General features: G+C 44.3%; 1 protein-coding gene across 2 annotated transcripts; it reads left to right on the top strand.

Moving 5' to 3' along the window:
- The first annotated feature begins 1,797 nt into the window (after positions 1 to 1,797).
- LOC103106734 (zinc finger protein OZF-like) lies at positions 1,798 to 17,673 on the top strand. 2 transcript variants are annotated; one of them, XM_056820106.1, is made up of 5 exons: positions 1,798 to 1,917; positions 3,128 to 3,179; positions 7,960 to 8,086; positions 9,520 to 9,615; positions 14,706 to 17,673. In XM_056820106.1, exons 2-5 carry the CDS (start codon positions 3,147 to 3,149, stop codon positions 16,118 to 16,120), a joined length of 1,671 nt encoding a protein of 556 aa, XP_056676084.1. In that variant the 5' UTR covers positions 1,798 to 1,917; positions 3,128 to 3,146; the 3' UTR covers positions 16,121 to 17,673. The 2 variants fall into 2 exon arrangements, with proteins under 2 accessions (XP_056676084.1, XP_056676083.1); XM_056820105.1 differs by lacking the exon at positions 1,798 to 1,917 and having other exon boundaries at positions 2,355 to 3,179.
- Positions 17,674 to 25,929: the final 8,256 nt, after the last annotated feature.

A 25,929-nucleotide genomic window follows, 5' to 3' on the forward strand; every position in this document is an offset into this window, starting at 1 on the left:
CTCCCGCTCCCGGCCCGTTTCTTTCGGAGCCTCCGGGGCCCCTGCCAGGCTTCAGGATCCTCGGCGAGATCCTGCCTCCCAGCCTCCGGCCTCCCTACCAGGGAGCAGCCCCTGTGCTCTCTCCGGAAAGTCCCTGCGCCCGGCGCCGCCCCTTCCCCCCTCCTGGTGGCCTTGGCAGGCCCTCCGATGCGCCTTTGTACTGGGCATGGCGAGGGCTACCGACACTGCCAAGAGGTCGAAACTGGCCGATTGGATTTATGTCGGAGGGTTGAAGCCCCAGAGCCGAGCGCCGGCCAGCAGCGGGTGTTATCCTGAGGGGGAGTCTATTGGGAAGATGTGCGCGGATCCCCGTCTGCTCTGGTCTGGGCACAAGGAGGACTCTGCGGGGAGAGGATGCTGCCGCCGTTGCCCCAGTAGAGCCCAAACCAATCGGTCGCCTTTACCGGACTTTGCCCAGGAGCGGGTTCTGCCGCTTCCTCCCCGCCTCCACAGGGAGCCGCGAGCTACAAGCCACACCCTCCTGCTTCCATCATCCGGGCATTTTCCCGTTCAGGTGAGTCTGGTGCGGAGCTCCCCGGGGCTCCCGCTGACTCTCGCCTCCCAGTGATCGCTGTGGGGGAGCCCGACTGTCTGAAATGAGCCCCAAGACCGGCAGAGACGAGGAGAACCCAGGCCAGCCGCCCTGGGGCTGCAGGGCCACATGGTGGACAGAAGGCCAGTTTTCCCAGGAGCTCCCGCTGCCCCCACCTCCTGGGGAGGAAGGGCAACCCCGGCCGAGTCCTTTCAGTCTCTGTGTGGAGGAGGAGCCGGGCTGGCTGCCAGGAGGTCTCCGCTTCTTCAGCCTCGACTGTCCTCCTTCCAGCTCGGCCTCCACGTTCTGGGAAGGAGACACGGCCAGGCCCTGCCCACCTCGGGGTGCTCCCAGTTCTTGCTTTGACCTCTGGGAGATGCAGGCAGAGGACTGACCCGGATGGCCCAGGAAATGGCGAAGAGCTCCGGTGTCTGCCCAGAAAACCCCGAAGGAGGGAAGAAGAGCTCCAGAGCCAGGGCAGGCGGGTTCCTTGTGGAGGGGTTCCAGGAGGGCAGAGCTCTGCCCTCTGGGTCCCTTCTCCCTCCCCAGCTCAGGGTGCCGAGGCCTAGGCCTGGCCCCAGGAGGGTCGGGGCTGAGCCAGATCCTGAGCTGGGAGGGAGGTCAGGGCAGCTTTCTTCTCAGGTTCCACCCAGAGCCATTGGCCCAGAGAGTGAGCCCAAAGGCAGAGAGGAAGATGGGCTGTTCTACACTGGGAGAGAGAGGGGGGAGGGGGTTCCCCAGGGGCTCCAGGCCAGCTCCTGCTGCTCAGAAGGGCAGAGAAGTCAGACATTCCCTGGGCCGAGGGAGGCCTGTCAGGAAGAGCTTTGGCTGGAGCCCCATTCTGGGGCCATAAAATGAGAGGAAGGTTTGGGGGGAGGCAGGACCCTGAGTGGAGAGACAAGGCTGGGAAAGATGGAGGAGCTTCAGCAGATGGACTCACTGGGGCTACTTTGCTGCCCCAGGAAGCCTGGGGTCCCAGAGATGGCCTTGGAGAGGGACAGATTCCGAGCCCTAGATGGGAGCCCCCTCAGCCAGGGAGGCCCTTCCCTGGCTCTGCCACAGGAGGGGCCTGGAAGCTGCTGCCTCCTTCCTGCTGGGCCAGTTCTGTTCCCACATCCAAGGCAGGAGGAACAGCCCTTCCTGGCTCTCTTCTAATGGTTTATGAGTGATTCGGTGGCCCTTGGGCAGCTCAGACCCCAACATCCCCCCCCCCCCCCCAGGCCCTGCAGCGCCTCCCATGTTGGATTTCTCTGAGCGTTGTGCTGAGGATGACCACTGACACCTTTGCTCTCTAAGGATTGTTCTCTCTGCTTGCCTGGCAACACACACACAGGCTGGCTTCTGCAGTATGTAGCAGGGAGGAAGGTGTGAGGGGGCTGCCAGGGCAGGAGGGGGAGAGGCTGTGGGGGCTTTGGAGGCCAAAGAGCATTCGGCATCCGGAAGGGTAGGGCCTAAAATCAGGAGCTTGACAAAGACAGGAGGGCAGTTTGACACATTTTTGTTTTAATTGAGAAAAAAAGTAAAGTCTGAAAGCTGGGGGAGAGAAAGACACGCAGATTGAACGATCCACCCCAGAACGACCGGAAACCTACCTCAGTCTTCTTCTATCAACTACAAACTACCTAAAAACTGTCCTTTGAGAGTGTCTCACTAATCACTCTTCAGCCTCACTAACCAGGCCGAATCTACACTATTTATATATATTCCAACTCTCTCCCTCCACAAGGGACAGCTCCCCCCCCCCCCCAGCAGCCAGCAGCCCCTCCCCTCAAGAAAGCTGAGAGCCAAAGGCCCCCTCCTCACACCTCAGGCTGGCTTTGGCCTCTCCTTGTCCAACTGTCCTTCTTACATCACTTCCTCTCTGAGAGCGGTTTCTATTTCCTTTTCCTGTGGGCTGGTCTCCATGATAACAGCACCTCTTCTCTTTGGGCCTGACTCTGTCCACTGAGCCAACCAGCTCTTTCCTCAGTTAAGTTACTGAAAGGGGTTAAGAATTCTCTTTTATACCCCTGAGGGCAGGCCTGGCCCTGGGTGACTCCTTTGGCCCCTCACCCTGGGGAGATCCCTGTGGGATAGCCTCAGTCAGACCTGGGAAGAGAAGGGAAAACCTCTGCCCTCTGGGTCCCTTCTCCTTCCTCAGCTCAGGGTACAGAGGCCCAGGGCCTGGTCCAAGGAGAGATGGGGCTGAGCCAGATCCTGAGGTGGGAGGGAGATCAGGGCAGCTTTCTTCTCAAGTTTCACCAAGAGCCATTGGCCCAGAGAGTGAGCCCAAAGGCAGAGAGCAAGATGGGCTTTTCTACACTGGGGGAAGGAGGGGAGGGGGTTCCCCGGGGGCTCCAGGCCAGCTCCTGCTGCTCAGAAGGGCAGAGAAGTCAGACATTCCCTGGGCTGAGGGAGGCCTGTCAGGAAGAGCTTTGGCTGGAGCCCCATTCTGGGGTCATAAAATGGGAGGAAGGTTTGGGGGGAGGCAGAACCCTGAGTGGAGAGACAAGGCTGGGAAAAGATGGAGGAGCTTCAGCAGATGGACTCACTGGGGCTACTTTGCTGCCTCTGTAGGAAGCCTGGGGTCCCAGGGATGGCCTTGGAGAGAGGCAGATTCCGAGCCCAGGTAAGTGCATTCCAGCCCCAGATGGGAGCCCCCTCAGCCAGGGAGGCCCTTCCCTGGCTCTGCCACAAGAGGGGCCTGGAAGCTGCTGCCTCCTTCCTGCTGGGCCAGTTCTGTTCCCACATCTCAAGCAGAAGAAACAGCTCTTCCCGACTCTCTTCTCAGGGTTTGTGAGTGATTCCTTGGCCTTTGGGCAGCTCAGACCCCCAGAGCTCCCCCCAGGCGCCACCTGCCATGTTGGATTTCTCCCTGGTGAGCTCTGAGGATGACCATTGAGTCCTTCTTTGGTGTTAGAGGATTGTTTGTTTTCTCTGCTAGCCTAGCAACACACACGCATAGATACAAACACACATGTACACAAAAGCAGTGTATATATATATATATATATATATATACATAGTAGTCTCTCGGTGATCGAGAATGACTATAATATATATATATATGTTATATATATACACAAAAGCAGTATGCACACACATATGCACATGCAGGCACACACACACAGCCTCTTCCTCTTTCTTTGGACCAGCCTGTTCCCTCGAGTCTTGTCTGGCCAGGCCTGGAGTAGAGCCTGAGGGTGTCCCCTGGTCTGTGCCATCCTCACACAAGAGATTGTCCCCCTGGTGCTGCTCACTGGCTTCGTCCTCAACTCTGAGCCTTCCCAGGTCTCTCTGGCTCCTTCCTCTTTCCCACTTCTCAGACCAAGCCAGTGAGTCTAGAGGAAGAGCCTAGTCTATGCCAGGCACTGCTCAGTGCAAAGAAAGGGAGAAACCATCGGCCACCCTCCAGGCCCCCCACAGTCTGACTGAGGAGACCCCCCAGAAGCCGTGTCCAAACAAGCTCTTGATGGAGGGAGGCCCTCTGGGAAGGAAGGCTCTGAGGGTTCTGGGGACCACAGAAATCATTGGTTCCCAAGGGGAGGATCTAGCTGGGACTTGAAGGACTCAGAGACCAGAGGGAGGAGGGAGAACCGTCCCTGCAGGGAGACAGACGGCCCCTGGAAAGGCTCAGAATCAGACCGTGGAAGGTCTTGCCCAAGGCTCAGCCAGGAGACCAGTGTCCCTGGGTCAGAGGAAGAAGAGGAAAGAGGAGCTTTGAGTGTTCTTGAGCAGAGCTGTTTGTACCAGAGCCAGCAGCTGGGTACATTCCTTCTCTGTTCAGTAGAACTCCATGATGGTCCAGTCCTTCCCTTGTTGGACAGGCTTAAGAGAAAGGGGAGAGTCTTTAGAAGGCCTGGGAGTTTTTTTTTTTTTAATATGGGGTAGGGAAGTCCTAAGGGAGACATTGAACATAGGCAAACAGGGCAAAGAATGGGATTCAGAAAGACTAGAGTGCTCTATATTCCAAAAATCTTTTCAGCAACCTGTATAATAGCCCTCTGAGGTAAATGTTCTAATTTTCATTATTCCACAATTGAGGAATCTGAGGCAAACAGAGATTAAGTCACGTTTCACAGTCACGTAGAATGTAACTCTGAGGTGGGATTAACAATCAGATCTCCATGATTTTCTTCCATTTTGTAACCACTAATATTGCCTATGTGTGCCCATCTTCCCACAATCCACTCCAACACTGATTATTCCCCAAGTTTTTTTCTTTTTGACATTTTTCAGACTATGAGGTGAAGCCTCAACCCTGTTTTGGTTCCTGTTTCTCTTGATTAGTGACTTAGACCATTTTCCATGTGGCTGTGAATCTTTGGCATTCTTTGGAAAACTCTTTGTTCAGATCCTTTGATTATCTATTAGAGAATGGCTCTGGGTCCTGGGTTTTCAAACTCTCTTGGATATCAGACCCATTTCAGAGAAATTGGATCCCAAAGTTGTTCTCATTTACCCAATTTCTCTCTTATCCTGGATTGCATGAATGTTTGATTGGAATAATCAATAATGAGGGGCCAGTAATGATCCACCCCTCCTCTCCTCAGAGGAAGAAGTGATTCTTGTGTGAGTGCAAGTGCAAGGTCAAGGCCCTGACTTTGGACAGTAAACCAGGCATCTCTGAGAGATGGGTCAGTCATGTAGAAATACTAGACCCGACTCCTTGGGGCTCGCCAGAATCTTCCACGGTCACCTCATACCTCGGAATGAAACTAGAATGATGATCAATTGCTCAAGAGCTGGATTTTGCACTTCACCTATTACAGGTTGACAGAATATTGAGCCACATCAGGAGACAGAACCATGACTTGGGCAGTTACCAGGCCAAAGCAGTTAATGGTAAATAGGATCCATAAGTAAATGATACAAGGTCAGCTGAGACTTCTCAGAGGATAGGGCACCCTGGGCTGCCTCCCAAGTTCCAATGTTCTCTGGAACATCTTTCATTTCATGGATTTGGAATAGTCTTATATTATTCCAGTATCTTTCCATTGCTTTTGAAGGTATTTCTTTTGAAGGCTTGTAGCACTCTTTGTTTCTGACTTGAACATGTAACCACTTCCAGTCATGGAATTGGCATCCTTGGGTTGGTTTCTTTCTGAAGGCCATCTTTAAATTCTTTCCATTCTAATTTCATTTTTTAAGGTCCTGAAGTTCTGGCCAGTGCTCTTTGATTGTTATTGTCTATTGTGTTCATTGTTTTTTACAGGTTGTGTTCTTGCAGGTGGCCTCTAGCCTTTATGTTGTCTGTATTCCTCCTATCTTTGAGATCAAGACTTTGGCTTTGGGAGTGGGAAGACTTTGTTTTACCTTTGTTGACTTTTCTTCTAGGTTGTCCTTCCCTTCTGTGGATCTCCATTGCAAATCTCTTGTTCTGTGTTTTGTTGTCTCTGGGGAGGCTTGCCATGGTTGATTCTTGGTTTTCTATTCTCTTCATCCTAAGGTTGTAACAGAGCCTAACAGAGGAAGAAAATACACAAAAGAGGGATGAAAAGGTTTTTGGGTGTATAGAAGGTGCTATTCAGGGGAATGGTGGAGAAATTGGTCAGAGAAGACCCAAAAAAGTAGAAAAAACGTGAGAATCAAGATCTTTGAGATTCACTTTCTATTGGAAAGGAAATTTGGAGTTCATGACCTTATCCCCTGGTCATGATAGATGGGTGTGGGAGGTATGATATTTGGAAAAGCATCTGTTGAGTGTGAGTCAGGGAATCAACTAAAGATCAGTTATCAGTCCCTAAAAAGATTGCCTTTCTTTGCTGAGAACCCACACAGTGAAAACTATATAGTGAAGAAGAATAACTAAAGACATCCTAGAGGGAAACAAAAGATTTATAAATTCTAGAGAATGTGAAAAAGCATAAGAAAGAGTCAGAAATTCCTCAATTGTTCAGAAGTCAAATCCTAGAATAAAGGAAGTGAAATGGAAAACCATCTAATTCCAGGATCATTGATCAAACACATGTTATGTATAGAACAGGTAGGTAGTATAAGTGGCCCCTCCATAGTATCAGGGTATTTTCAGATCAGACCAACCTTCCCTTTATATGGACTGTCAGATGTAGGCCTCTTTAATTGGTTATCTTGACTCTTTTTCGTTAAAGTTTCTAGAGTTCTAGGTGTCTGTTTAGATTATTTCTTCCTCATAAACATAGCGACAACATTTTTTTTCTCATGAATTAGCACAAACAAAACACAAATTAATTATTTTTTTATTGAACAATGTAATTCTCCCTTCTCCATCATAGTTATTTTTTTATTTTTGTGTAATGAAATATAATTAAGGACTATATGCTATATATGAATGAAAGCAATCATACAGTAAAGACTTTGGCTGTGACCCATCCTACCAAGGGGAACCTCAAGCCCTGAATGTCACAACAGACACATCTTCACTTGGCTGGAAAGCATCCCAGATCACTCCTTCAAGTCCAGATTGTAATGACCATCTCTTTAGAACGCTCCTCGGGTTTTCATCCAGATCTAACTTGATTTCAATCATGTAGAAAACAAACTAGAGCTTTTCTTTAGCTTTGTTCTCTTTGAAGGCATCCCATAGAACTCTCTTCCCTCCAGAATACACTGCTCTGGACAGATTCTGACAAACTCTTCACACAGATTTTGCTTGAGGACACATCACTTCTAAAGTCCTGGGAAGGAAGAACTTTCCCCTCACCTTCTCTTTTCTCCTCCACAGATCCACACAGCTCCCAGCTAGAACTCAGACTTTTGTCATGATTTCACAGGAAGATGAGTTCCATAATGTTATAATCAAAAAATGATTTGGAGGCTTATTACCAGATTTATAAGCATTTATTAGTTAAAACCAAGTTTCATAGAAGCGGGGGTAGGGTGGGGGGGGAGAGGTCTCAGCCTTTCTAGATCTCTTTCTCCATTCCACCCAGTCAGGCTGGGCTTGCAGGAGATCAAGAGATAAGGAAACCTCAGAGAAACCCCCAGGCCAGAGAGCCAGAGAGCCCTCTCTCTTTACCTCTATTACCCCCAGCTCCTCCCTTTGTGGCTGTGGCACATTGATGCTAGGGACATTCACACTAACAATGACTCCCCAGGGCAGGCAGCAGACATGTGACTCTGTGACACTTTCATCCCATTGCTAGGGCCCTTGGGATCAAAGTTGCAAGGAAAGTCCCCTAGACATTTCCTTTTACACAGTAGTTAGAAACTCCTCAGCACTGTTCCAGAGCATCCTAGAGCTGCTTTTCTCAATCCTCCATTGGGCTCTTAAAGCCTCAGCTTCTAGTGCTGACTGACACTGACCAAGGGTGGGACCTTTGGGCCCCTCCCTTCTTTGTGTGTCAGTTTCCTCCTGTAATTGACCAGAGGTGGGCTCTTCATTATGATGTAGCTTTCAGCTCTCTGTGCTCTGACTTGTGGTGCTCCAGGAGGTGGTGATGTTTCCAGATGTGGTTGTGGACTTCACCTGGGAGGAGTGGCGCCTCTTGTCGCCTCCCCAGAAGGAGCTGTACAAGGAGGTGATGCTGGAGAATGCCCAGAACCTGCTCTCTGTAGGTAAGGAGTCTCTCCCTGCTGCCCTAGTCTGCCTTCCAAGGGAATATGGTCCTCAGCAGCAGGCAGGGTTGGGAGCAGTTTTTAGTCATGAGGAAGGGACGAGGGCTCCAATGCTGAGTCCCAGAGCCAGAGCCCTCCTGCTCTCTGATTCTCCTATAAAAGGACCTTATATTGTGTAATGGGACCTTGGGGGTTCTCTGAAGTCAGAGATCAAATCCGTATGGGAGAATCTCAGATGTGGAAGTAGTCTCAGAGCTCTTGCCTCTCCCTGACCTGGAATTGTGTCTCCAAAACCCATCTGGGAAAAGTATCAGGGAAGGTTTTCTATCCACCCTCTTCCTCTCTAGATTGGATCTACGATTTGGGATATCGTTCTCTAGTTCATACCTCCTGGGTGTCCCCGGCAGAGTTGGGTTGTCCTTAGTCTTCCCTCCTATTGTCCTAAGCCTCCAGCAGAGCTTGGTGAGAAAGGGAGGGAAGGAAGAAGCCTTAATAATGACCTGCTCTTGGCCAAATGCTCTGCCAAGGGTTCTCTCTGTAATATTATGGCTCTACTTCCTCGCCTTCATCTTCCAAATTTTGTGATACAATTACCCCCATTTTACAGTTGAGGAAATAGAGAATCCATCATGTGGTTTATTCTGAGGCAAACATATAGAAACTGCTTGGGGCTAGATTTAAACTGAGGCTTTCCTGCCACTCCCCATCTAGCTACCAGATAACAGAAACAAGTATTTACTGAGTTCAGCCTTCTCTACAAAAAAATGCTCCAGAACCAATTGTTCTGATTCCAGATTGGTTCCCTGACCTTGTCCCTCCTCATCTCCCCACATTAAGTGCTGAGGAGACTTTCCACCAGGAGGCCCCATAACCTTCCCACAGGCCCTGCTTACTCCCCTCAGTCATGTCAGGACGCAAGGACTGGTTGAGAGACAGCATTGAGCCCAAATAGGATTGAGTTCTCCAGGAGAAGAGGCAGAGACTCCCCAAGAGAACAGTCCCTGAGGCTCAGAGAGGTGTCAGAGAGAGAGAGGAGCATGGAGGATGATGGGACAAAAAAGCCAATCTCTCGAGGTCCTTGAGTCTGGGGCTTTAGACTGATCCAGAACAATGACCCTGACACCTAGTTTGTGAGTTTAGGAGTTTCGGGCGGAAAAACAAAACAAAACAGGAAAACACAGAGGTGCGTGTGTGTGTGTGTGTGTGTGTGTGTGTGTGTACTGTTGCTCATTTCAGGTCCCCCAAGAGGGTAATAGGCACATCTTACCCTGGGCTCCTACATTACAGTCACTGAGTGGGGGGGATGGCAGATTCCTGTGGGAACCCCATGGAAAGAGACTCTGAGTGGAATCCCTATATTCCACTTTTCCCTTAAGAGAACTCAGTGATGACCTTCTCTACATCCTCCTCCCTGCTTGATTCCCCATTCTCAGGGCTTCCAGCTCCCCCAGAAGATGTGCTATTTTATTTGGAGCAGAGGGAAGGTCTATGGATACTGGAGCAAGAAGGCCTGAGAAGCTGCTGCCCAGGTGAGGGAGGGGAAAAGAGGTATGTGAGAGCCTGGATGGCCGGAAGCTTTTGTGTGCTCCGATGAAGCCAGAGCTAGATTTGGGGGCAGGATGATCCGACTGCGAATTCTTTTTCAGAGGTGTTAAAAGGGGCTCCCTGGGCAAGTCACAGCACCCCTGAGCCTTGGTTTCCCCATCTATAAGAAGAGGTTATTGGACTCCATTTCTAATCAGCTCCCTTTAGGGCATCTGTCTGTGGCCCTCTATGAAGTAATTTTTTTTTTGGAATTGAAGAGCCTGGAAGTTTTCTAAAAGTGTCAAAAAGGGTTAGCTTATCCCCTCTGAGATCTTTAGTATCCAGAAACATGTATGAGTGCTTGCTCTGTGCCTGGTCCTGAAATAAGTTATAGGGGATATAAAGGAATGCAGTAGACATCTCCCGCTCTCATAGAGCTCACCAACTGCTGGAGTAGACAGCATTCCGACAATTCAGTAGGAGCCCTTTTGATACTAAATCCAGTGCAAGTGCATCAAGACAAGGAAAGCTCTAAAGAGATGAAAACTATGGAAGATGGGCTGCAGACTGGGCTCCAGGAAAGCCAGACTGAGGATAGTAAACCCAAAGCAGAGAAGACAAGGGAAAGACATTGGCGCAACTCACTGCAAATGGCCATCTCTAGCAGTTTAGCTATGATTCCCTAGGGCAGACACTGGACAGTATCTCAGGGGGATAAAGATATCAAGTGAAAGTGTTTGGTGCATTGGGGAGGAATGGTTTTTTGGTTTCCAGATGGACAGTTATTAGTCTATTAGTGTTGGAAAGACTGAAAAGGAAAGAACAAGGAGGATAAGAGCTCTGCAGAGAGGTTCAGTTTTTGTTCAGTGAAATATGAGGCCAATTTCTCAGCTCAGAAGGTGTGGCCAGGGGGTGGGAGGAAGCCATAAGGGAGAGCTGGAGACCAGAGAAATCTTTGGAAGGCTATTGTGGTAGGTGGCAAAGGGAATCCATGAGGGAGATGTCACAGGATTGCCTTGCCATGGTGAGGACCCAGCTGAGATCAGAGAGCCTCAATGTAGAGTGGAGCCAGGCAACTAGTTTCCTGATTTCCCCCCTTCTCCATCTGCAGCTCATCAGTAGGGGTGAAGACTGCTGCCTACCTTGGAAGCAATCCAAGGCTAAGCTCTGCTGAAATCCTCAGCTCCAGGCCCTGCTTTCTGGGGCTCCATCTTTGTCCTGTTCTTGGACAATGAGATGGACACCACCTTGGACACCACCTCAGTTTAGTGAGATGAGAGCCTAGAGTGAAGCCTCTGGGATCTCCAGTATTGGGTCTGCTCAGGTTCCAGCAGGGTTACTGTTGACTCCTGAAAAATAAGGGCCAGAAAGAGACAGAAACAGAACTGAGGCCAGAGTATGCATTTTTCTCCAGGAGAGAATCCAGAATGCAAGGATCCTGGCAGAGCTTGGGCCTGACATAAGCCCAGGGCCCAGCCAGTAAACATGGATTAAATATAAAATTGGTTCTAGGAACTGTGCCAAGCCCTGAGGTGTTAAGAGTCCAGTTCATCCCTACTTGTGGCTCCAGGGGTTCTCAGCAGGTGGCGATTGGTAGGATGAAAAAATAAAAAATGGAAGACAGCTGTGCATGTAAATCAGCCAGGGGCAAGCTTTGCATCTGGTGGCTGCTCCACCATGCCTGGGCCTGGTCTTTATTTTTATACCCATTTTCTTGGCACACAGATACAATTTTCAGCACAAATGTTTGAGTAAAGATAATTGGAAAAGTGATACATTAACTAAAAAAAAATCACTTTATTAACATTCTGAGATCATTCCATATTCTTGTATTGTGATTACAGATTCAGGCTCCACCCAAGATGAATGATTTCATCACAGGTGGCTTACTTTTTTCATTAACCTGTAAGGAGCCTAAGCTTACAAACAATCAATGAAATTTACTTATTACTTTTTTTTTTTAAACCCTTACCTTCCATCTTGGAGTCAATACTGTGTATTGGCTCCAAGGCAGAAGAGTGGTAAGGACTAGGCAATAGGGAGTAATTGACTTGCCCAAGATCATACAGCTGGGAAGTGTCAGAGGCCAGATTTGAACCTAGGACCTCCCATCTCTAGGCCTGGATCTCAATCCACTGAGCTACACAGCTGCCCCCTTACATATTACTTTTAGTAAAAAGAAATAATCAGAAATTCTTAAAGACAATTCAACAATCATAACATTGGGGTTGAGAGATCAGAGAGGTACTGAGAACAAAATTCAGATTAATTATTAGGTTGATTATTTCTCAGGATTACTATGGAGTTTCTGATTAGTGAAATTGAATTACTGAGTCATGGTGAAGCTTGGTGTACTTGTACATTTTGATTTATACATTGACTTTGAGAGAATAAGTTTCTGTGTAGGGGAGTAGAGGAGATTTCGGTTTTGCTGGGAATTATGTTCCTAAGTAAAAGTTAACACATGATGGTCTTTTTGGATTTGGATTTGAGAGTCTGATCTTTTGGTAATATTTTGGGGAAATGGTGTGTAAGCATTTTGCTCTCATATTATATTATTAAGTGTCTGTCTTCCCTCCAGCTTCAAGTGACTAATCCTTCACTCCAAGCCTGGGTTGACTGATCCTCTTCAGTCTTTGTTTCCTCTATTTAAAGACTTTTTCTCTTGTGTCACCTCCGTTAAATTTCACATCTACCAATCACAGCAGATGCTCCTCTCCAGGACTGCCCACTCAATGTATGAAATGGTTGTTCGAACATTTTTTAGTTAGTTACTTTTTCTAGTTAAAATGGATAGATCTACTTTAAATACTGAGTTAACACTTTGGGAATTAAAATCTCAAAATAGCCAGGGGATTACAATTTAATCTTCACAATAAAGGAAGAGCTAAGTGCCTTCATTGTTACAATCAGGGGAGAGCCAAGTCCAATCTTCACAAATGCCAGCATCCCCATGAGGCATAAAAGAGAAAGAATTTCTTGCAGAGGGGTGAAAATTCTTTTTTGGTTTTAGCTCTCTAACCAGCCAACAAAAAGAATTGCTATCTACCCTGATAAATAGTGTATTAAATGATAAATTTACTTGGATATTAATGGCATATATTGCTTTTTTTAAAGATAAAGATTATCTGCAAAACCACCTTTAAAAATTTTTTTAAACATCTTTCCATGTTTTCATGATTCATTTTCTCTCCATCCCCTTTTGTTTCTCCCCTCCCAGAGGTGACAAACAATACCACTGGGTTATATATGTGTTATCACCTGATATCTATTTCAATATTACTCATTTTTTGTAACAGAGTCATCTTTTAAACCCAAACCCCAAATCATATACCCATATAAACAAGTGATCAGTCATATCCTTTGTAAGAATGGAATTTCATTTATTCTGCTACTGGCCAATTAGCTACACTCTCAGTGAAACTACTCAATAACTAACCTGTGTTGTTAATCAATGCCTTTAAGAAGCTCCCAGCCAGGGCTGAGGCCTATACCAGTGCCGAGACTGAGGCTGCTGCTCCTGGGCTCCAGGGCCAAAGCCTGGGCTGGGTGTTCATGGCTGTTACTGCTGCCAGGGCTGCCACACAGAACAATTGGGCAGCCCATACTCCCACCAATATGGCCTCTACTTTAAGAATGTAACTAGTCACTACATCCCCCCTTACATGATATTCCTCTGAAGCCTGAATCTAAAGAGGAAAATCTCATTCCTACAGAGAAAGCTTGGACCGGTGAGCATTAGGAAGTATTTAATATGGTGATAGAAATACCTTGTTGGACAAAGACTAAAATGGAAATTGACACTAAGGAGCCATTGAACCCTATTAAAAAAGATAGAAAGAGGGTGAAGCTGGGTAGCTCAATGGATTGAGAGCCAGGCCCAGAGATGGGAGGTCCTGGGTTCAAATCTGGCCTCAGACACTTCCCAGCTGTGTGACCCTGGGCAACTTACTTGACCACCATTGCCTAGCCCTTACTACTCTTCAGCCTTAGAACCAATACACGGTATTGATTCTAAGATGGAAGGTAAGTGTTTATTAAAAAAAAAAGATATAGAGATAAGCTATGTAATGTGGCAAGTATCTCCCCTCACAAGGGTTATATATGGAATGATGGAGCCCATCTTCAGACTTGAGAAGACACTTATAATGTAGACTCCTGTACCTACTGACATGGCCATAATGATCCCCTCAATGTTTGTGAAGTAGGCTCTAAGGTTCATGCTCCTGGTGACATTTTGATAAATATTCTTGAAATTTTGGCCCTTATTGATGGGGAAGAGTCAGATTGGAAGTTAATTGCTATTAGAATGGATAACCCAGAAACTTCCAGTGTCCATAGTGTTGATTATGTACAGAAGGATAAATCAAATTACCTCAATGAGACAGTTGACTAGTTTCGATTTTACAAAGTGCCAGTTGGGAAGTCAGAAAAAAAATTTTGCTTTGAATGGAGAGTTAAAAGACAAGGATTTTACTCATCAAGTTATCAATTCTACCCACAAATGTTGGAAAGCTTCGCTTCATAAAGAAGTTGATCAAGGAGGTATAAAATGTGTCAATGTGAAGATAAGTGATAGCCCTTTCTGGTGCAGGGGAAAGGAAGCCAGATCCCTAGTGCAGAAGGCATCAGTTTCTATGGATAAAGATTTTGATTCCAAAGAAGCTGAAGATATCCACAAGTGGCATTTTATTAAGTAATGGAAGAGATAGGGCTACAGACAAGTTCTCACAACAGATACTACCACCATCATGAACTTCGCTTCTTTACAATGCCTCATGATAAACCATATACAAATAAACACTGGATTCCCAAATTCTTCTCTCCTGAATATCTCCTCAAAATACAGATTCTTTTAAGTTCTTAGGGAAAGCTTGGAAGCAACATATTTTGAACACCAACTGTTTATCATCCCTGTTCATAAAAGGAAACCCACAGATATCCTGGTTGAAATTCTCTGCATGGCCCTCTTTATGTTGCTTCTTACCTGAGGAAATTGGATTTAATGCAGTTTATGTTCTGACTTGGAGGAAAGGAGATATAGTTATTCGTGTGTATATATGACTATGCAGGTATGTTTTACTGATTTTTTTAGGAGAGATCAGACCAGAAATGAAGTCAACTCCCACAGTGATGAGCCCTTCTGTGGAAGAATCAGACCAGCAAAGACTCATGAGTAATATTCCAAATAACTTAGCTTGGAGGGAATTCTGTTTTGAATCTCAGCATTCATCCCATACTGAACATCAAAATATGAACTCTGAGGAAAAGTCTGGTAAATTGAAGGAATGTGGAAAGATATTCAGAAAGAGACACAAACTTGCTATACATGAGAGAATCCACACTGGTGAGAAACCTTGTGAATGCAAGCAATATGGAAAGACATTCAATTGGAACTCCCTTCTTGCTGTACATAAGGAAATCCACACTGAGAAGAAACCTTATGAATGCATGGAATGTGGAAAGACATTCAGTCGCAGGTCTGCTCTTGCTGTACATGAGAGAATCCACACTGGGGAGAAACCTTATGAATGCAAGCAATGTGGAAAGACATTCAATTGCAGGTCTACTCTTACTGTACATGAGAGAATCCACACTGGGGAGAAACCTTATGAATGCAAGCAATGTGGAAAGTCATTCACATGGAGCTCCAGTCTTGCTTATCATCAGAGAATCCACACTGGGGAGAAACCTTATGAATGCAAGCAATGTGGAAAGACATTCAGTTGCAGATCTGCTCTTACTGTACATGAGAGAATCCACATTAGGGAGAAACCTTATGAATGCAAACAATGTGGAAAGACATTCAGTTGCAGATCTGCTCTTACTGTGCATGAGAGAATCCACACTGGGGAGAAACCTTATGAATGCAAGCAATGTGGAAAAACATTCAGAGAGAGATCCTCTCTTGCTATACATGAGAGAATCCACACTGAGGAGAAACCTTATGAATGCAAGCAATGTGGAAAGACATTCAGTTGCAGATCTGCTCTTACTGTACATGAGAGAATCCACACTGGGGAGAAACCTTATGAATGCAAGCAATGTGGAAAAACATTCAGTTGCAGATCTGCTCTTACTGTACATGAGAGAATCCACACTGGGGAGAAACCTTATGAATGTGAGCAATGTGGAAAGACATTCAGAGAGAGATCCTCTCTTGCTGTGCATGAGAGAATCCACACTGGAGAGAAACCTTATGAATGCAAGCAATGTGGAAAGACATTCATTTGGAACTCCCTTCTTGCTGTACATGAGAGAATCCACACTGGGGAGAAACCTTATGAATGTAAGCAATGTGGAAAGACATTCAATTGCAGGTCTACTCTTACTGTACATGAGAGAATCCACACTGGGGAGAAACCTTATGAATGCAAGCAATGTGGAAAGACATTCACATGGAGCTCCAGTCTTGCTTATCATCAGAGAATCCACACTGATGAGAAACCTTATGAGTACATGCAATGTGGAAAGACATTAGAATACAGTTCCAAATTTTGTTCAGCATAAGAAAATCCATAATATTTAGAGACCTTATGAATACAAGCAATGTGGAAAGATGTTTAGTCTGAGATCCTATCTTGTACATCAGAGAATCCTCACTGGGGAGAAACTGTTTGAATGCAATCAATGTGAAAAGACTTTCACATGGAACTCCATCTTGCTGTACATCAGAGAAACCTCAGACTTTCATACAGTCTAACCTTGCTCTAGATCAATTTACTCTTATATCACATAAGTTATACTAAGATTTCATGCAAATGTGAATATGATTTAGACCTAAGGTATGATGCCATGAGCAAATTAAGGGAACATATAATAGCTTGCCTTTTAGATCAATTTATTGATGAGTGGAGAATTTATAACCATGTGAGAAATAGATAACATGAGCTGCATCCTACCTTAAATCCCAAACTGTACAATCAAAACCAATACAATCAAGGTTAAGAGCAGAAACAAGAAGTTGTCAATTACTCTAAAACAAGATATCCAATTTTGTGAAGGAAACCCTCTTCCAGGATCATACAGGGTCTTATCTGCATGCCCATGATCCTGAGTTTGAACAGGACATAATTGAAGGGAACCATGAAGGGAGAGGGAGGAAAAAAGGTTGAAGACCAGGAAGTAGGGTCTCTTTCTGGAGGAACCAGCAAAGAAGGAGACTGAGGGAGCCATGTTGACAGCACTCACATGTCTAAAAGGCTTTTCTGTTTAATTCTATGATTCTGTTTAATTAATTCTGATAAAGTTCATGAAAAATGACCATAGTCCTTGTTTTAGTTTTTTACATTATGGAGACCACTATGGAGAGGAGGCTCACGTCTCCTCTTTAAACTTTTCAGAGGATATTAAAATAGACAATAGGGCAGATGAGCTCAGGGTACCAGCCACCACCCATTATTTGCCTCCCACTCAACCAGAGAAGCCTACAGTTTCCCCAGATCTCAGGCTTGGTCAGATAAAATCTTTTGCTTCTCTAAAGGGGATAGTACTTCTTGGAGCCAGTTTGAAGCCCCTCTGTGTTCCCAGCTTTAGCTTAGGTGGGGGTGGGATGTTAGAGGGAATAGCAGGCAAGATTTCCCCCCTGGTACCAGCATCTCAGTGCAGTCACAGCCAGTGTGCCCATTGCAGTACTGCTCTCAAGTGCCCCAACTCCCAGCTTTACAGCAGGGTGCTCCACAGGTCTGGAACCTAATTCAGCCTCTTCCTAAGGTACCTCCCTATGGAGCATCTCAAGGGGCAAAATCCCAGCAAGGGTCCCTGGTCCCCACCCACACTATCCACCACCCTGCACTGGCAGCTTCCAAGTCCTGCAACAATCAGTAAGCCCAGACAACACACCTGACTAGCTCGGGGTGGGGGGGGGGATTCTATGCTCCCAGCTTTGAGGGTGGGGACTGGAACTTCAGCCAGAACCAGAAATCCCTCAACATCCCCTGGACTCTGATGTCAGACCTCTCTAGATCAGAGCAGGGTATAGAGGCTCCCTGCTCCTAGGTGTGGCTAAAGGCTCATAGCATTCATTGCATGCCAGGGCAACACCACTAACAGAGCAAAAAACTGCAGGCAATCTCTATATATGAAATACAACTAAATGTTATTACATAAATTAAATTAAGTCTAATTGAATAGAAGTAAATATTTTTTAAATTACTAATTAAATTAAGTTAAAAAATTAAAGGAAATGTTTTAAAAATTGGACATTCACTTCATTGATCCATTATTTCAAAATATGATTTTTTAAAATCATTATTACTGTTATTAATGTATATTCAGTATTAGTACCATTGAGCACTATTGCCTTACATTTATTTCTTAATCCTAATATAGTTTTGTTGCTTTCTATAATAAAATCAAAGGATATTGTATCTTACAATACTTTTTTCTTCACTAGGGTATTGAAGCTATTGTGGGATACTTTGATTATTTAAATTCCTCAGCAGTAGTAGACTACTACCACAGGCACTGCTGAGCTCCTCAACAACAGCAGCTAGAGTAGAGGCCCCAAACAGATAGGGTAGAAACACCTAGAAATTTTCTCAAACACATTAGGGAAGAAAGACTAGAAATTTTTCTACATTCAGTGAACAAAAGCAGTAGTTTCTGACCAGACAATGTCAATTAAGTCCTTTTTTCATTATGGGGAGTACAGAATAAAACCAATAAAGTGCCTGAGTGTTCTCCATTGCAAAAGGTACTATGTAGTTGGGATGAACAAGGCATCCCTAAGGAGGACTGGATGTCAAAAAAGGAGTTGAAAAAACTGCAAAACCTGGACACTAAAAACTTTTAGTTGGTCAAGGTACGGCTCATTTGATTTTAAAATTTTAAAGGAACTAAAACTGGCCATTGATAACAAGGAGAGGCTATGGGCATACCACCTTGACAATTCAACCAAACCCACCACCCAATAATAGTCTGGATGACTGAAAACCCTGACACACAGCTCTCACTGTCCTCCAGCCATGAGGCTATTCATTGTCTAGATCTAGGCCATTCTGGCTTGACTCCAGCTCCTTCTCTTGATCTGCACCAGGATTTGACTCCTTATACCCCTTCCTCCTCCATGCCCTTCTCAACTCCCAACCCACCTTTGGTACCTTCTTTCTATTGTATAATTGAAAATCTGTTATCCTAAAAAAAGAACTACATATTCTGAGAGCCCACTGACTTCTTGTCATTACATACTTCCTGTAGACAGAGGATAAAAGCAGTGGGCATTGAGGCACCTCCTCTCTTTTTGGCATGATGAAGCATCAGTGGTGATGGTGGTGAGGTGGGGAAATTTTGAAAATGGCTAACCAGCCATGGGCACATGGTTTTAATTTTATATCCTCTTTATTCCTTTATTTCTAATAATCTTTAATAAATCTCATAAAATATATTTTTATTATTAGAGATTATAATTTAATTCTTACAGTTGGTGACCAAAAGGGATGAGAAAAAAACTCAATTTTTTTAAAGATAGCCTAGATAAATTTTTAAGTCACGTTTCTCCTGCCAAGGCTTTTTGCCCGCCCCACCCACCTACCCACACTCTCAAAATGTGAGAGAACCCGAACTCTCTTTGGAACTGCTGCCTTTTTTCTTTTCCTACTTTTTGCCAGGTTGCTTGCCCTCCCTATGGGCCTGGCTGTTTTCAGTTTGAGGACTCTTGCCCATCCGCTTGAGTCCATGTTCCTCAATTCCTCCCTGCTGACTCTGGTGTTGCTGATACTGCTTTTTCCAGACGCCGACCCCAATCAGTCATCTGACCTGGCACTGGCCCCAGCCTCCAGTCTACAGAAATCCTCCTCCTGATGTCTGGCTCTGCTCCTAAAATTGGCCTCTGACTGGACCCTAACCCCTACTGCTGTTACTAATTGCAGCCACTGAGAAACTAGGAGTCAGGGAAGATGGTAAAAAACTAGAGTTTTCTTTCCTTAGGCAGCAATTAGCCTCCATATGGCAGGGAGCCTCGGGGGTGGTGGTGGGTGGGACAGAGAGAAAGAAGAGACTCTTCCAAAGAGGAAGTTAATGACAAGCATGGCGTATTCTATGAAAGAGCAAAGCATTGCCTATTTCAAACAGCATCCTGCTTTAGGATGTTTTTTCATGAGTGCACTGATCCTTTCACTTATCTTACCCAAGATTCAGGGAACAATTTATCTCCCTGCAACTCTTTCCCATTTGGGCCTGCCCAGTTTGAGATTCCTAAAACCTATGTTCTCCCTCACTATGGGAGATCTAAGAGCACTGATAAAGATAAAGGAAGGAACTTTAAAGAGTCTGAAGGTTAAATTTTTAAGCTTTTTCAGACTCCATTTTTTAATGAAAGTCTGTATTTTATTGTATTTCCCTGATTCTTTTGTTTATGATTTAATTTTGTTGTTTTAAGCTCATATATTAATGTATTCAATACTGTTCTTCTCCACTGAATCATTTTAATCTACTGTGTTTTAACTATTAGATATAGTCTCTGCCTTACCCTGCCCTCCCTTTCTCTTGCCTTGCCCAGCTTTTCCCTGCCCACTGCCTAAACCCACCCTTTCCTACCCCTTGCTCAACTCCTCCCCTTGCCTCACCTCCTCTCCTTCCCCTACTGGTTGAAGCCTCCATGCTTGCTTCCTCCCCCTCCCTACTCTTTCTCCCCACCCTTTTTCCCTGATCATGACTAGCCCCACCCAACATACCTAGTCTCCTCTCCTGCCCATGCCCAGCTCAACCTCCCTTTGGGCTGCCTCTGAACCTCTCAGCCAGCACCCCCCTCTCCCCCCATTCAGCTACAGCCCAAACAACAAATTGGAATGCAGTAACCACAGACAACTCCAGTCCATTCCTTTTCTCTCTCAGGGATGTTCCTACTTATGATAAATAATGATGAAGTCATTTCCTTTAACAGTGGTCTGATCTAACATATCTCAGGAACCAATAAAAGTCTCTCTAACCCAGATGTATAACCCCAAATTCCAGGTCATGCTTCCTGGGCTTGCTCAAACCAGTAGAAAGTTCACAGCCCTGGGGGGAAGGGGCTCCCTTTACACATATCAGCCTACATCAGAGTGAAAGAAAAAAAGTCTGGAAGGTGGTTGGGGGATTCCCAATGATGAAGGGCAGGACTTTGAAAGTAGAGGCAGGCAGAATCTTGTGGTCCTGACCCAGGATGCTATTGTAGGACATGGCCCATCCTGGGACTTCAGGACCCAGGCAGTGGGCCTCTTAGGTCTAAGAATACCCACCTAGATTGGGCTGGCTGTCAACAGGACCCTGAGGAGTGGAGATAGCTCCACCTTTTGGAAGCCAGCTCTTCAGGTACAGGTCCCAGGTAAGTCTGGGCCAGGAACCTAGGAGGCACCAGACTTCTGCTGGCTCCCCTTTCCTTTGAGCCTCATTATCCTCTTCTTACCTCATTGTGAGCATCTTCTGTGGCAATCAGGAACATGGCTCTCTCCTAGAAATAGCTACTGGCTATCCATACTCATATTCACATCCCAAATGCCACAGGGCACCATCCCTAATTTTACCATTGAGGCACCCTTTCTCTTCACCCATCCCCTATACCTGCTTAGGTGTCCTATATCCCTATTCCCAGCTCTTGGTTAGAAGTTTGGTGATACTGCCTCCATCACAGGCCACCAAATTATGAATTCCTAATTTCTTAAATTGTGAAATGGGGATGGCCATGCCTTCTTCTTTGGGTACCCTGTAGAAAAGATCAGGATTGGTATTCAGAATGTGGAGCAATCATTTTAATAAGACCCAGAGACTAGTAGGGAAAAATGGAAAGGGATATGGAGGTAGAGATATGCCTCTTAGATAGAAGAATATAATATTGAAGGGACTCTGAAAGGAGAAGAGGACGAGGAAGGGGCAAGCAGAGAGTATCACTCACTCAACCATGGACTAGAGTTGCAATTCCTAGGAAACCTAGACCCCAAGGAAATGAGAGAGGGCTGGGGACAGGAGTTTGGATCTCATTTTTATACTTTTTATGGAGGGAGAGGAGAAGGGAACAGACCAGCTACTCTCTGTGCCACCTTGGAATGACTTTATTGACATCCAAATCATCTCTAAGTCACTGGTAAAACTTCAGTCATCATCTTAAAGTCATGAAGCTCTTTTGCTATTATCCTGGTCTGGAACTGATGATTCCTGACTGGATGGGATCTGGGATTTATAGATCAGAGGATCATAGACCTTGACCAGCACTACCAAGATGGTTTCTCCTAATTTGTCACACATCACCAGGGTGTGAATTGTAACAAATATGTAATCTAGTTTTAAAATAATGCTCCTTTGATCTTTGTCACAATTTGTAGGTGGCTTCCAGGCTCCCCTTTGCAATCTTATTTCCTGCTCAAACTTTCTTATTGACTAGGAGAGGAAGTGGCCAGTGGTACCAGAATGAGACACAATTACAAGACAATCCATTCCCTGGACTCCTGTCCACCATCATGCACCACCATGTCTAGAAAGTTATCTAACCAAAATCATAGCAAAAAGAAACATTTAAAAAATCATGATAGGTGACTATAGGCCACCCTCCCATTTAGTACACTGGGTTCTGAACCTGAGCATGGGACAAAATCTGCTGGAAAAATTGGAAAACAGTATGGGAGACATTAGGTATAGACCAATAATATCTCACACTCTACACCAAGATAAGGTTAGAATGATATATGAATTAAATATAAAGGCTGATATTTTGAGTAAATTAGAGGAACACAGAATAGTTTTCCTGCCAGATTTATGGAGAAGGGAAGAATTGATGACCACACAAGGGATAGAGAGTATTTCAAGATGTAAAATGAAAAATTTTGGCTACATTAAAATAAGAAGGTTTTATACAAACAATACCAATGTAACCAAGATTAGAAGAGAGACATCTGGGAAAATATTTTTTAAACAAATTTCTCTGATAAATGGCTCATTTCTCAAATATGTAGAAAACAATGACAAATGTATAAGAATACCACTCATTCTCCAGTTGACAAATGGTAAAAAATATTAATAATCAAGTTTCAGAGGAAGGAATCAAAGGCATTGTTAATCATCTGAAAAAGTGTTCTAAATTTCTTGTGATTAGAGCAATGTAATTTAAAATAATTCTAAGGTAATACCTTACCCCTATCAGAGTGGCCAACATGATAATAAAAGAAAGCAATAAATGTGGAGAGGGTGTGGCAAAATTGGAACACTAATGCATTGATCCAACCATTCTGGAAGGCAATTTGGAACTATGACCAAAGAATTATAAAACAGTGCACACTCTTTGATCCAATACTACTACTACTTGGTCTGCATCACAAAGAGATAAAAAGGGGGGTGGGACAAGACCCACTTATACAGAAATCTTTCTAGCTGTTCTTTTTGTGGTGGCAAGGGATTGGAAATTGAAGAGACATCCATCAATTGGAGAATTACTGAATAAATTGATACTGCAGCTTCTGGCCTCTTTCCCAAGCCTGCTTATAACCTTTCAGTGTATTTTTGATGCCCTGAGATCCCCAAAAGGTATATAAGATCCATAAGTTCTATCGTTCTTTGGAGAATCTACTAGTGTGTTGGTCCACCAAGAGATACTGTCCCAAAAGCCTCAGGGTTTTGATCCTGTGTAGTTTTTAGAAAACCAAGAATCTGGTATATGCTGTGTCAACGTGGAATCTAGAAACTCCCAAACTTGTAGCCTTGAGAGATCTGTGTACAGGTGAACTCTTTTGCCTTTTGGTAACTCAAGAGCATGAAGCAAAAGCTTTTAACTCGATGCCATAGTGTCCTATCATTAGTTACTACTGCTGCACCTGTGACCCTTTGTCCTCTAAAGATGTATGAGGATCCATCTGTGTATAACTCCATATCTGGGTCACTAAGAGGTGTATTTTTTAGATATTACCTAGGTTTATATACCATTTCTATAATTTGGGTACAGTCATGTAATAGTTTACCTCCCAAAGGCAAATCAGTTATCAGAGTAGCTGGATTTAAAGGTAGACACCTATGAATGGTTAGATTATCACTTCCTAGCAAAATGATATCATACTGAGACAGCCTGGCAGATATAAGTGCATGCATATTCTGTGACCATAAGAATTTTTCGATTTGGTGAGCAGAATATACATTTAGCTTAGCTCCCAGTACAATGTCACTTGCTTTATTTACCATGAGGGTGGTTGCAGCCATGCTCCTTAAGCAATGTTCCATTCCCTGTGCCACCTTATTGAGGATCATACTATAGAATGCTATAGGTCTTAAATTCAACCCAAAATATTGTGCCAATATCCCTGAAGCTATGGCCTGAGCTTCATGAACATACAAGTGGAACTCCTTGTCATAGTTTGGTATCCCTATGTTGAGCAATAGAAGCCCACCACCTCAATATTGACAATTTTGGAAAATAAAGTCAAAGAGCTAAATTTTTCCAAGTTGAGGCAAAAAGTTAGAATTCATTGAAAGAGGGCCAAGTCCTCCAATAAAAGGGTTCTCTTGCATGTGTTACATAGTCAGACCCTGGCAAGAGATGACACCCAAAGGAGGAGATCTGGTTTATATACCCAGATTATAACAAATTAATATTTCTGTATAAGGTTGATGACTTATATCACAAGATGTAACATCACACAAATCCTTTATAGAAACAGTTACCCAACTAAAAAGCTGATTGGTTAGTTGGTCTAGCAATGCCCACATTAGTCTAAAGGTCAAGTCACAAGATAATATCCTTATTGGGGTAGGCAATGACCATTACTTCAGACACATCTGTTCTAAGGGGAGAGATGGTTATTTCCAAATAGGGAGGGATGCAAGATGTTTATCACAAGTTTGGTCATGAAACTTAGAAGGTCAGCATCTTATGATTAAGGGTGTAACAGTTAAAATTAGGGGGCCAAGCTGTGGCAGGTAGAAATTAGTTTCTCTCTAGAAGTATTATATTTTTAGAGGTTTATTTAAGATAAGGAATTTAGGAAAATACAAGTAAGAAAGGCACGTGCTAGGCCCAGAGAGCCTATTCACAACCACTCACATCTGGCCTGCTAGGTGGAGAGCCGCGTGTGCTCCGAAGCGGAAGCAGGAAAAAGAGCCAGTAGCCTTTACAGCCAGGTTAAATACCCCATCTTGCTCTCAGCCCAGGTGAGGTTACAAGGCATTTTGGGAAGTGAGCAAGGACTTCTGGAAATGGAGTCCCAGATTCAAGTCTCCATTTTTACAATTCACCATGTGATCATTTTTCAAAAAAAACAAACAAATATTTTTTCCCCAAAAGGATCATGAAAACATAATCAACTTAAAGATTACAATAATTTGAGGATAAGAGGGAAAAAACATCAATAATTTCTGGAGGCATTGACAAAAAGTCAGTCAGGGGGAAGTCCACTTTGGCATGACAGTATACACACAAATAAATGTTTAATCAACCACACCCAAAGTTCATTCTTGTGCATCCTTGTGCAGTTTGTGGTCTGGAGGCTTCTTCATGGTGTCTTCTCCAACAGTTCAGTTTCTGGATTCAGAGAGGTATCATCTTTCTTTACCTAAAATTCCTCCAAAAAGGAATTTAAACTTTGCAATTTAAAATAATATTTTTTACATTTCCCCGTGTTGTGGGTGACTAAAAATACAGGATCACTTAGGGATGCATGGCTGATGTATGAGGTATATGAATCAATTGGTAAGAGAAATTAAAAAGACATCAGAAAAATCCAAATAAAAAATAAAAATTTCTGGATGAAAATATAGACTATCAAAGTCTTATGTGTAAAAATTCTAAGTAAATTATTCTAAGTAAAAATTCTAAGTAAAGGAAAAATAAATCTACAACAGGTCCTTGAATCAGGGCCCAAGTAAAATGATCTAAGCAATGATGCATTTACCCAGTCAGTAGCCAGGACTACAGAAAGGTACCACACTATGAAAGACAGAAAAAAGGGACCAGATATAGAAGCCAAGTAGGAGCCAAGGTTTGGGGATACTTGTCTATAAGTATTTTCAGAGTGAGTGTGGACACAAGGAAAGCCTATGTCATAACAAATGTTAAACACAGTAATCTTGAGTCTTCACACTAGGTTCAAGATGGCTTGGAAGTGCATCAATCCATCCTGGATTGGCTTTTCCTTGGCCTTGTGCAATGGCTCTTTTGTGTGTATCTTGTCCTGGAATCAGACAGAATTATTAAGTAAAGTCCCATAATTAAAAAAAAATAATTAGTGGCATCATTTTTATAGTCTCAAGCTTTTGGGGCATGCATTAGCAAATGTATCTTGAACTTATATTACTGCAAAATTAAAAATCTAAAGAAAATCTTAATGTTGGTGACATGTGCTTCAAGTATAAAAAAGAGAGAA

This window comes from Monodelphis domestica, chromosome 2 (assembly GCF_027887165.1).
Source record: "Monodelphis domestica isolate mMonDom1 chromosome 2, mMonDom1.pri, whole genome shotgun sequence".
Taxonomy (NCBI): Eukaryota; Metazoa; Chordata; class Mammalia; order Didelphimorphia; family Didelphidae; genus Monodelphis; species Monodelphis domestica.

Coding starts and splice junctions, on each gene's coding strand:
- LOC103106734 (XM_056820105.1), top strand. CDS start 3,075: ATGGAGGAGCTTCAGCAGATGGACTCACTGGGGCTACTTTGCTGCCTC. Junction 3,180..7,959: donor GAGGCAGATTCCGAGCCCAG/GTAAGTGCATTC, acceptor GTGGTGCTCCAG/GAGGTGGTGATGTTTCCAGA. Junction 9,616..14,705: donor CCTGAGAAGCTGCTGCCCAG/GTGAGGGAGGGG, acceptor TGATTTTTTTAG/GAGAGATCAGACCAGAAATG.